This window comes from Danio rerio, chromosome 10 (genome assembly GCF_049306965.1).
Source record: "Danio rerio strain Tuebingen ecotype United States chromosome 10, GRCz12tu, whole genome shotgun sequence".
NCBI lineage: Eukaryota > Metazoa > Chordata > Actinopteri > Cypriniformes > Danionidae > Danio > Danio rerio.
Genome location: NC_133185.1, coordinates 18,410,544 through 18,423,742, shown reverse-complemented (window position 1 = coordinate 18,423,742; position 13,199 = coordinate 18,410,544). Strand labels below are relative to the sequence as shown.

The 13,199-nt window shown below is 36.6% G+C and overlaps 1 protein-coding gene across 1 annotated transcript in view; it reads right to left on the bottom strand.

Moving 5' to 3' along the window:
• The window catches only part of megf10 (multiple EGF-like-domains 10), a 92,467-nt gene that overhangs the window by 20,318 nt on the left and 58,950 nt on the right, over positions 1–13,199 (bottom strand). Inside the window, exons 13-15 of the mRNA NM_001423788.1 lie at positions 11,912–12,014; positions 602–748; positions 356–490 (exon numbers count right to left, since the gene is read on the bottom strand). Of these exons, the coding sequence (NP_001410717.1) occupies positions 356–490; positions 602–748; positions 11,912–12,014 (385 nt within the window). The remainder of the gene's footprint in view (positions 1–355; positions 491–601; positions 749–11,911; positions 12,015–13,199) is intronic.

The following is a 13,199-nucleotide window of genomic DNA, read 5'->3' as shown; positions in this document are numbered from 1 at the left end:
TTAGACAAAAGTTGGTAAAACAATCTTATTTATCTCCTATGTTCAAGCCAATGAAGTCAAACATCCACAAGCAAAATATATTCTGCAAAGGCTAAATTGCTGCTTAACAGTCAGATTGAAAGTGTACTTTATTTTTAATTAAAAGCAACACAGTCATTTTATTTTAAAACTGCTTGCATTACAGCAATTTAAAGAGCTAAACATATCAACATCATGTGCTATTTTAACTGCTGTTTTCTCATCGCTGAAATTTTTGTTGTTCTTGTTCTAAACAAAAACTTTGCTGTGAGTATATGAGGGCTTGAATATTGTATGCAAGTACACTGAGGTAATGAATATGAGGGACTTTTCTTGCCTTCGTTGCAGAGTGCCCCTTTAAAACCAGGTAGACATTCACACTGGCCGGTCACATGGTGACAGGGGCCATTGCTGTGGACACAGTGTGGACATGCCTGGCTACAGCGGTGGCCAAAGACACCCGGAGAACAGACTGGGAAGACATCAAGAGAACACCAGGAGTAAAGGAGAAATGAGAAAACAGACATGTCGTCAAAAGAGACAGACATATGAACACAAACACACAATCTGTTTGACTACTCACTGTGTTGGCAGGTGGTTCCTCTGAATCCAGGTGCACACTCGCATGCACCTTCATCAGGTGAGCAAGACGCACTGTTTTTACAGTTACAGGACAGAGAGCAGTTTGGCCCCCAGCGGCCCTCAGCACACACACTGTCACAATGAATGCCTGAGAAGTACAAAAATGCAAAGGAAATTCTCATGAAAAACCTTTTATTGACATCAATCACTGCTTTAGAAAACGCTTAAACTAAATGTTTTAACAGTCAAGACATGTTAATGGAATAGCTCACCTAAAAATGTAAATTCTATCATCATTTACTCATTTCGTAACGTTGAACACAAAATAAGGTAACTATTGACTTCTATAGTATTTGATTTTTTTCTCCTGTGGAGGTCAATTCCTCAATATGTGTTATTTATCTGTAAGACATTTAAAATTAAATCGATTCTTTTCTGTTTCAACTTGACTCTTTCATCATAAATCAGTTCAGGGCACACTTATTTACACACACAAATAACAAGCACCACTGATTTAAATTGGAATACATTTAAAACATCTTTCAAGAGTTCACACTTAGCTGATGATTGATTGTAAAGCTTGCTGTCCCGGGAGAGAGCCCTGAGCTCATAAGATCCTCGAGCCTGGGGCTCCCTCCCGTTTGCAAGGCGAGAGGGGAGTTTGAGCTCAGGTAGATCTCGAGAACTCCCCTGCTGTAGTGGCTAATGAACAGATAGTGATTGCTCTTAAGAGATAACTACTTACTAGGAGCATGTCCATGGTGCCGATTTAGTTTAGTCAATTAACTTAAGTTTCATGTTTTTGGATGGTGGTAGGAAACCGGGGGAAACTTACGTGAGCCCAGGGAGAATGTGTAAACTCGGCACAGAAACGTCTTCTGGCTTGGTAAGGACTAGAACCAGTGATGTTCTTGCTGTGAGGCAACAGTGCTAACCACTGGGCCACCGTGCCACCCATCACCCATTTGAGCTGATTATTTATTGCAAAAAGTAGACCAAAGTATGCAAATCCAATAGGGTATATGCAGAAGGACTTTTCATTTTCAGTAACCCAGGTCAAGCACTTCCAGTGAACTGTATGGCGTTAATAAATCACAACGTTTAGGCTCTGTTTTCTTTAAAAACCAATCATCTTTACTGCTTGATTGCTGTAAAATATCTAGTGGCTCTCAGATTGTAAGAAGCACTGCATTAAATTACAATGTTCCATGCCATGTCTTTAAAATATAAACATTTATTTTACTCCAGTATTTTCTACTGCTGCTCCTGACGGCGCCTGGGTTTAAACGGCTTTTCATCTCATTTTACGCTTCAACAACTGAATGCTTAACCTCTTAAGGTCCAAGCTGTTTTTTTTTTACATGCATTTTTTATTTCTCTATGCTATTTGGGCTTTTTGGAACCTAATTAGAATAAAACCTAAGTATCATCCTTTGATATGATGTACTTTTAGAGAAAAATTATTTCCGTATATGTGGACTCGTGTACCGGATGTCCATAAAACACAATAAAGTCACCTTTCTGTAATAGAATGAAAAGCTATATTATTATTATTATTATTATTATTTCCTTTTTTTAGCCAGGAAATCACATTGAGACAGTACTGTCTCTTCTTCCAGTGAGACCTGGCCAAGATGGCAGGCAGCACATGAAGTTTTACATAAAAATCACAAAAACAATACCACAAAATTACAAAATCACCATTCATAAAAACATCAGATCTTAAAAAACAATTACTAGTATCTTCTGAGATGTTGTACGGAAGATGTTTAAAAGTACTCAGAGTCAGAAGTGTTTTAAGATTGAGCTGATTTTGCAGATCATTCTAAGCCCTGGGAGCATAAAAGGAAAAAGCACGTTTGCCAAGTTCTAACAATACCCTTTGGACTGTTAAACGAACACAAGAACCAGATCTAGTGTGTTGGTTATTTATGTGAAATATTAACAAATTAGAAAGATAGGATGGTCACTTACCTAAGAGAGCCTTTAAAATAAAATAAATAAGTACAGATGTAATTTTCTCCTTTGATATAAAGATATTTTATTTCTGATTTAAACACAGCAGTTTTTTTCCTGACTGTTTTTAATGCAATAATAACGCATACACATATTTTTTGACATGTTCTGACTATCAGTACAAACAACATTTTTTGCCCATTTTAGACAGTTAAAATAGTGTTTGGGACATTTCATATGCTGCAAAACAGTTGCAGGATGTCTGTAACAAAATATAAAACATAAGACATAAAAGCTAAAATATGCTCTCTATATAATTGATTTTATTTTAATTACATTGCAACATCCATGCTGTAAAAGCAGTGGTGGGAAGCGTACTGAAAAAGCATACTTAAGTAAAAGTACCATTACTTGCCTTAAAAATGTAGTGTGAGTAGAGTAAAAGTACCTGTTGTAAATATTACTCAAAGTAGGAGAAAAAAGTAGCCCTTTTTAAAGTACTCATGAGTAGTGAGTAGTGAGTATTAGGCTGTTAAAAGTTAAAGCATTGTAATTTGTGGATGTGTGTGTGTAAACGTAACATTCTGTAGTGCATTTAGTTATTGCCCAGCAGGCACACAATGTCATAAAACGTTAATATTAGGTTAGATTTAGGTTGTGATGTCAGGTGACCAAAATTCAATGTCTAGTCAGCGTCTAAGGACAACATTATTTTGATGTCCGATAATGATGTCTAATGACTTTGATATTTGGTTGATTTGAGGTTGTTAGAAAGAGACCAAAATCCAACGTCGAGCCAACATCTTAAATCAACATCATATATGTCAAATATATATGACGTCAAATACTGACATTTATTCATCAGGTATGGCAACCAAAATTCAACATCTGATAGATGTCATAGTGGTAACGCCGACACAACGTCAAGCTGTAACATCATTAGACGTTGATTTTGGATTGGTTTTAGGTTGGACATTGCACATTGACATCAGGCTGACGTTGAGTTCTGATGTAAACCCGATTTTCATTTCCAAACAAAATGCAGCGTCTCCACAACATTAGGGTACAATTTCAATCTGACGGCATGTTGACGTCTTGTGTCTGCTGGGTGTTAAAGGCCATTTCGGTCATCATACAGTAAATATCCATCATCTTCTCATCAGTGACAAGCATTTAAACCAGGGGTGCCCATACTCGGTCCTGGAGGGCCGGTGTCCTGCAAAGTTTAGTTCCAATCCTAATTAGACACACATCGACTAGCTAATCAATCTCATACCAGGCTTTCTAGAAACATCCGTGCAGGTGTGTTGAGGCAAGGCAGAGCTAAAATCTGCAGGACATCGGCCCTCCAGGACTGTGTTTGGGCATCCCTGATCTAAACAGTCTCTGGGTCAATGCGTGTAAAGATTTTGAACATCTTCTTGGACACTTTTAATGCTTCCAAACAGTTTGCTGCAATGTAAAGTGCACATGTCTTGAGGTAGTTCATTATGATGCAGTTTACCTTCCATGTGTGAGTTGATTGGACAGAAATTACAGGATTGATTTTTCTAATCCCCATAAACAAGAAAAAAATAAAGTAGTGACTGCAGGTTGAAGGAAAGTAGTGGAGTAAAAGTACAGATACAGCACTAAAAATGTACTCAAAGGAAAGTAAAAGTACACATTTTTAAAACTACTCAGTAAATTACAATTTCTGAGAAAAACTACTCAATTACAGTAACCTGAGTATTTGTAATTAATTACGTTAAACCACTGTGTAAAAGGAACCATATAAAATTGAAAATCATCACATTTATCTTGCCCAAAACACTAGCTGTGCATATACCCTATCAGATTCCCTTCTGCATTAAAGAGCTTGAACAACAATGCCAGACTGCAATGCATTTTTATAATAGAATTGATTACAATAAACATGATTTTGATGTAGAAGCTAATGTAGTTTTCTTAGTGTGAATAGGCTTTAACCTACTGACCAGCAGTGACAATTTAACAAATTCTGCTGTCGAAAACAAATTATTAAACACATCTCTTCCTGTGTGTCTGTAGCTCAGTCAATGTGCTGCACAGTGGGTGAAGTAGCTCCATGGGAGAGCGCTGAGCAAAAGCAAGCACAAAAGCTCTTTTGAGAGCGAGTGCGCGTTGCTAAGTGATGAGAGAACGCTGGAGATTATTCTAGTGCAGCAGCCCTGAGGAAAGGCTGCTGATAGCATCAGTATGCTGCCGGTGTCGAGCACAACCCAGAGGAATGTGTGGGAGAGCATATACTAGCGTGCACCCAATTCTGCTTGCTCCTCATGAGGATTCAGGCATCACTGAATTCTTACTAATTAAATCATTCAAAACTTGTATGGAAGATCGAAATATAGTAGTTCCAACTCTAGAAATCCTGAATCAATGTGTGTCTCCATGGACCAACTGCTGATACATTTAATAATATTTCACTTCAATATTTCCTAGTACTTTTGAGAGATTTTATGTGTATACTCTGGGCCCAGAATTAACACATACAAGCACCAAATGCGAGAAAACTCACTGGTGATTGTATAAATAGTGTTAGGTGTCAGTTGAAGATGACTTTTTTGCTCTTACAATGCCTAAGAACACAATATAATTTAGTGTGATTGTGATATCACAGACTCCATTTTATTTATATGAATATGTATTATTGTGTATCTGTTATAATTGACTTAGGGCAACTTTGATTGTAGTACGTTGCTATATAAATGAAGAATGATATAAAAATATTTGTGATTGATTGATTTAAATATGTCAACTGATTCAGACTACTGTGATTTTTTTATATAATCGATCACTAATAACCCATCACAATCAATACTAAGAAATTGGACTTTTTACCCACTATTATTCTTCAATAAATTCTGTAGACTATGATTATCTATATTTAAGGTTTTAAAATAGGGATTTGGTACCCAAACTAACATCTTGGCAAGCTTCCTGTAAATAGAGCGGGGGAACTATGACTTAAATTTGTATGCAAAAACCCAGAAGTGAGTTAGCATTTTAGCAGTTCAGATTCTCTCGTCCCAAACTCAATGGGTTTTTCAATGGGATTTTGTTTAAATCACTTAAATAAGGTTTGTGGCTAATACAAACTCAAACTCAAGATACTTTCATGTCTTACTCTACAACATAAAACACATCAGTTAAATTACACTCCTGATATTTTAGATCGGTTGTGCCTCTTTAAAAAGACGGTTGCTATCAAGTTAGCTATGGGATAGCTAAGGCAGTGTCGGAGACATTGGCTGTTTCTCAATATGCGTTCTTCAGCAGTCTCGTGTTCTCGTGAAACATCATCATCAGCTGCCTAAGTTCAGTTCCAATACTCAAGACCGCAAGTACGGAGAATGCGTGAAACTTCCCGCATGTGTTCTTGATATCGAGGACGCAACGATGCAAACTTGAGCACCGAACTCGCTCTGGAAGTCCCAGAAGTCATTGCAACTGGAGGTGGGAAGCGCAGCATTTTATTTAGATTTATTATTAAAGTTCAGAGATATCACTTATTTACCTCAGGAGTTTCCCTGAATGAAACGGTGAATATAAACATTACCATGGACACCTTAATAAAGGAATAAACATATTAAGGGTGTTTGTTTGCTGAATTTCTTATTAAAATCTGTTTTATTTATATTGTGCAGAGTATATTTATAATGTTTTTATGCAAAGTATATATTTTGAAAAGGGGAAAAACAATAAATTGTTGTATGAATGCTGTAATGTTTAAATAATTTACCATTTAAAACGCGTGAAGGTCATGTGACCATCAGGAAGAACGCAGCATCTCCTGAGTTCGTTCTTCCGAGGACACCTGGTGAGACCGGTCTCCACAAGAACGCAAGTCTGTTCTCTACGTTCTTGGAATTGAGAAACAGCCAATATGTCAGGGGTGTCCAAACTCAGTCCTGGAGAGCCGGTGTCCTGTTGAGTTTAGCTCCAACTTGCTTCAACACACCTGCCAGGAAGTTTCTAGTATATTTAGTAGAGCTTGATTAGCTGGTTCAGGTGTCTTTGATTAGGGTTGGAGCTAAACTCTCCAGGACCGAGTTTGGACACCCTTGTTATATGGCATTGAGCAGATCTGGTCTGGAATGCAGCCCGCGTGGGCATTTAAGTATTTTTAAAAATAGTATTTTTTAGTTTGTTGTATTTTCCTATTAGGGAATTCATATTGAGTTTAGATAATGCTTTCACTTGTAAAAATTGTAAAGACAAATTGATTTGTTGATCATTTATTTAATTAAACGATATTATGAAGATAATGCTTACCAGTGCAGCCTGTCTCTTTCCTGCGCTCAGTAATGTTAACGTGTGAATAAATGTGCAAAAAAAAAAATACAGACATATTAACTGTCATTTTAACATCATCAATTGATTTTTCATCATTTTTTTCTTCACATTTAACTCTGTCATAACTGCAATATTTACTCTCCTTAAAATGTATAGCAAATGTGACTATGGCCTGCTTTTGGCTGACAAAAAAATAATATTGAATGTTGTTCTCTATCTATGATGGGATTTGCAGACATCTGATAAATCTGCCCTTCACGACTCATTTCTGTTGTTTGTTAACTTACTAAGGTAAGCAGGCTGTGTGCATGCAAGCGATACACTTATTGAAATATGTCTTATCATAATAGTAAATAGGCACATTTATACATACAGTTTTAAACTTTTACAACAAGCGTAAAGCAAAACAAAATGTATTTCCCATGCACATAAAAAGCATGTAAGTCTATCTGTTTTTGCGCATTTATTGGTTTATATATAGCGTGGATTATAATATAATAAACCGAGAGAGTAAAACTTTGTCACGGACCATATTTCTAAAAATAAGTTTGAAGAGTTGTCTGTAGCAGGGTAGTGCTGACATCACAGGCGAGCGCCCTGAAGGCACTGTAGTCCGTTTATAGCATTAACTAGTTACAGTTTATATGGAGGAGTTCCCAAACTTTTAACCCGCGACCCCCAAAATAATAATGCCAGTGATTCATGACCCCCCCTGTTTCATGGAGGTGGTTATAATCATGCAAATCTTGCATAGGCCTATATAAACACCAGCATATTGACAACACAAAAAAGTGCAACTGTCTAACAACCATATCATTTTCATAGTCATTTATCAATTTGTCTAATATTAACCTCACCTAATGAGACTGGTTGACACAATATTTTCAGCACAAGTCTATTCTTGGTTTAATTTTGTAGACTGACGCTTCTTTGGAGATCATCCTCAATGTTCAGTTGTGACCTGTATTTATTTTTTTTATGGATTTAATTACCATAAAGATGTCAGAAAGTTTAAGCTTGTGGTATAAAATCAATCTGCTGCAGCTAACGCTATTGCTGTGTTATTAATCCAAAAATAATTAAAAGACTGATGGCTTTTCATTTGCATGGTGTTGTTTTTTTCATGAAACTATTAACTACTATTTTTGTCTTTAATGGTTAAAATGGTTAAAATGTGGTAATTCTTATTGTTTAATAAAATTTATTAGACTTTTGGAAATCACCAAGGGACCCCTTGTCAATGTCTAGCGATCCCCACTTTGGGAACCACTGACCTAATGTTAGCTTTTCAGTTCTTGCAATTTAAGATCTAAAAATGTTAAAAGTTATGTTTTCATGTGAGGATAATCCGATTGGACTAAACGTGTAAGTGTAATGAACAGTGTTTGAACACAGAGCTTATTATTTGCAATCTTTGAAAAGCCTATGGGAAAATCTTATGGGGATTTTATCCAGGGAACTAATTTTATGCTAGCAGCTGATTAGCCTACAAAGTGTTGTCACAGTTCCTGCACTCTATAATCTTAGGGGTAAAAAACAAAGGTTGTTTTATGTCAGTTTTCATGTTGTATTCAAAATGAATACATATTTGATGATATTAAATATGATTTGAAGTATCTCTTAAAGTTATACCGAACATATACCGAAGTTTGTAACTAGAATTAAAAAAAAAATTTGCAAAACATTTCTGCCACAATAAAACCAATCATTTTTACAGTAACACTTTACAATAAGGGTGTAATACTTAATGTTAGCTAATCATTAGTTAACATAAGGTAACAGTGAACAACACATCGGTTAAGTATTACTTAATCTTTTGTAATGAGTCAATCATAAATCAATGTGTTATATACTACATTAATTAAGCCTAATTAGTTCATGTTTACTTACACAATCACTAATTTATTCATGGGTTACATAACATGACCTAAAAATGAACAACATGTTTATTCAGCAACACTATAATTAAACTAAACATATATTAATGTGCTATTTAATGCATTAGTTATCTTTGTTATCACTTTACTAACATTACCAAAGCATTAGTTAAGGCAGGGGTGTCCTGGAGGGCCAGTGTCCTGGAGAGTTTAGCTCCAACCCTAATCAAACACACCTGAACAAGCTAATCAAGCTCTTACTAGGTATACTAGAAATCTCCAGGCAGGTGTGTTGAAGCAAGTTGGAGCTAAAGTCAGCAGGACACCGGCCCTCCAGGTCCGACTTTGGACAACCCTGAGTTAAGGGAATTAGAAACCTTGTGAAGTGTACAATGTATTGCAACATTATCTAATGTGTTACTAATATTTGTTCATGTTAAAAAATGCACTAACTAATAAAATATAAGTTAACATTAATATATGTTTAGTTTAAGTGAAGTTTAGTTTTAAACTAATTTCGAGAGGAGCATGTGCTCATGATTTACCCAGCTGGTCCACATTAACTAATTATGATCCTCCAATCAAAGGATCCCAAACCACTATATATATCCTCATTTCCTTTCTACAACTATCTTCGTCTGGAAGAAACCCCCCCCCCCCTCCTCCCCTTCTTCCTCCTTTATCCAGAATGGGCGGCACGGTGGCCCAGTGACTAGCACTGTTGCCTCACAGCAAGAATACCAATGGTGTTGGGTCCTCGCTGAGCCATCTGGTATTTCTGTGTGGAGTTTGCATGTTCTCCCCGTGTCCGCGTGGGTTTCCCCCGGGTTCCCCGGTTTCCTCCCACCATCCAAATGTGCTCTATATTATAGATAAAACAAGCCTAAACCTTTTTCATAATGTCCTACTCTCAGGAAGTTCGCCTTGGCCTCAGCAGCGGGGGAGTTTGAGATAGACCTGAGCTCAATCTCCACTCGCCCTGCAAAAGGGGGGGAGCCCTGGGCTCGAGGATCCCTTGAGCTCAGGGCTCTCTCCCGGGACAGCATGCCAAACAAGCTATGTATAAATCATGAGCTAAGTGTGAACTCTTGAAATGCTGTTAATGTAAAAGGTGCATTAAAATATGAGTAGGTTAACATTAATAAAGATCATGTAGTGTTTAATAAAGTCATTGTTCACCATTAAATCATGTTAACTTACATATTACATAACACGTTAATATACTGTATGTGTAGTTACCATTAACAAAGATTAAGTAATGCTTAATAGATGTGTTGTTAACTGTGAAGACAAAACAAATTAATTTTTTGATACACCAAAACAGTGTAAGAATGTGACAATGATAGTGAAAAATGCTGCAACTTGTCCATGACTAAAAATTGCTGTAATAAAAAATATTAGATGCTTTAATGCTGGTTTGTTTACAAAATGCCACAGGAGTTTTATTAAAAATTGAAGTTTTTTTCATATACATTTTTTTCTTTTTTAATTAGTTTTAGGTATGTCAACACCATATATTCCTAGCCATTCATATTTTTTATGTAGCGTTATTTTTTTTTAAACTACCACAAAATAATGTCCATGTCATAAAAATATTATACATCCATTTTTTTCACCAGCATCAGTTCTAACCATGATTACAAAACCTTCATTAATTTACAGAACTGTAAACCTTAAATGCTGATTTGTTTACAAAATGTCAGTGGCTGCAACTACAGCTCAAAAACGTCCATTGTTATGAAATGTCTTCCAAGCAATGAAATGACTTAAGCATCATATATTTATAAGCCAAATTGTGCGAAAACATGTGCTAACTCAAACTTTGTCTGTAACCTTCCAGACAAAATAAAATCAGCGTTTTCCTGAAGTGAAAACAAAAGTAAGTTGTCCAGAGGCGTCTAAACTACTACATCAAAATCAAGCTCAAGAAATCAAGCATTATAAAGCAGAAAAAGATACATTATCATCAGGGCTTTCATTAACTTTTTTGATCACCAGCCACTGTGGCTTGTAGATTTCCAACATTACTAGCCACTTTCCATTTTCACTAGCAACAATTTTGTTGTTTGGAAAATATATTTTATATAAATAAATGTAACTTTGACATGCTAAAATGACTTTATTTAGATGTTGTGTTGTCCACATGCCTCCTCATTTATTTCACAGTTTGTGTGTGTTGTGTATGAGCTTGCTCACTGTGCATGAGCAAATGGGTTGTCGCATTGCAATTGGTTTTTATTTCACATGACTTTTTAGGACTCAGAATAAAGGTTTTACCAAATTCATCTCCATCCACATTAAAAAGAAATAATTATTTCTTAGCCACATATTTAAATTTTTCAAAACAAGCAAATATATAGCTGTATACATGCACTTTTTATTCAACAAAACTTTTTTATTATTTTTTTTAATTAACATTTAAAAAGATCTATTGTCAAGCATCTAAAATATGCACAGTAATCTGTCCTGGCTAAAGGTCTCAGATCAGTAGTTACTACACACAAATGGGGAGTTAATCTCATATTAAAGAAATGTTATCGTAAAGGATGATAATTAAACTATATTAACAAAAATAACTGTAAGCAAAAGAAAGCAGGTAAAAACAAATCACGAGTAATAATGAAAGGATGATCACGTGCCTGAGAATAATTAAAATGAAAGCAGTGACTGCTGCTGTTGCTTACAAATTTATATATTTTTCAATCTTGAGCTCTTAAAAGCAGCAGGACTGTGGGTACACGAGCATCGTTTTTATCAAGTCTTTTTCAAAGAGAACCAATCGCAAGTGAACGGAAAAAATCGCAAGTAAACAGTAGTGTGCGCGCTTTTTAACAGTCGCGTGCATCACATCACCTGTGTGCGCGCGAGTAATCATCCTCTCGCCTGCTTTGTATCGCGCGAACAGTTACTGTTTTCAGTCGTGCTGCTTCTCTAGTCTAAGATCACATTTGCATGCATATTGGGCCATCCTTATTGTTGAACTGCTTTAAGAAAACTACAATGTAAAAATTATTTCCAATCTGCCAAAGTGGCTAGTGGAGGCGTCTGTCTAACCCGCCAAAGCTGAAATCAACCCGCATTTGGCGGGTGTTAATGTAAAGCCCTGATTATCATGAAACAATCCAGCTCAAATAGCAAACACATCCAGATTTGTTTGTGTTTACCTGTCCAGCCTGCTAGACAGCGGCAGTGTCCAGTTGAGGGGTGACACCCATCTGCATGACTGCAGTCACAACGCTCACGGCAATCCAATCCATATGTCCCGTCCTGCACCCAACAAAGTAGGGATTTTCACAAGATTTGAACAATAAACATTCAAATTAATTGCATATTAAAAGAAACTTTAATTCATTTGAAACTGGTTAGGCAAACTATTATTATTATCAATATGTTCATTAGGCTGAAGTAATGAGATGATCATAAAATGAGGAGTGAATGTCAAAAACACAGAAAATAATTGGGATATAATACACTACCACATTGCAAAAATTAATTGACAGTCGTAATTTGTGATTCACAGGCGTTTTCCTTTCAAGAGTTTACACTTAGCTGATGATTTATAAAAGCATTTTTGGCATGCTGTCCCGGGAGAGAGCCCCGAGCTCAAGGGATCCTCGAGCCCGGGCTTCCTCCCGTTGGCAGAGCAAGAGGGGAGACTGAGCTCGGTGGATCTCAGAACTCCCCGACTGCGGTAGCTAAGGGAACAGAGGGGTTAGACAAATGCTTGATTGTTATACATGTTGAATGTCTTTGGATGGTGGGAGGAAACCGAAGAACCCGGGGGAAACCCACGTGAACATGGGGAGAACATACAAACTCCTCACAGAAACACCCACCGGCCCTAAGGGACCAGGGCCGGCAGTGTTCTTGCTGTGGGGCTCGCAGTGCTAACCACTGGGCCGCCGTGCCGCCCAATCAGAGGTAAAGGAGGAGAATAGGGGAGGAGGGGGGTTTCTTCCAAACGAAGATAAAATGAGCTGATACTGTGGTTATTTATAGTAGCTTAGGGCTCATATGATTGGAAGATAGTGATTAGCAAATACGGGACCGGCCGTGATAAATCATAAGCACGTGATCCTCTCGAAATTAGCTTATGAATAAACTTCACTTAACTTTAAAACTACATTATGGCACTATGATCTCTGCTCTTCCAGTTACAATGTAAAGATTTAGACTTAAATTCAATTCAATTGAGTGCAATTCAGGTTTATTTGTATATCACCTTTTCACAATAACCATTGTTCCAAATCAGGTTTACAAAGTGTGTACATTATGACATTTCAATCAAAATAAGAAAATGTTAAGCTGGACAGTACAGCTGGCAAGTGTATACAGTATATACAGAGCTAATCTGCAAATACAATATAATGAACTTATGTAACACACCCATGAATCACAGAGTCTTCAGTCAATTAACTGATATTTTACAGTGATTTCTAAATTATTAAGTCC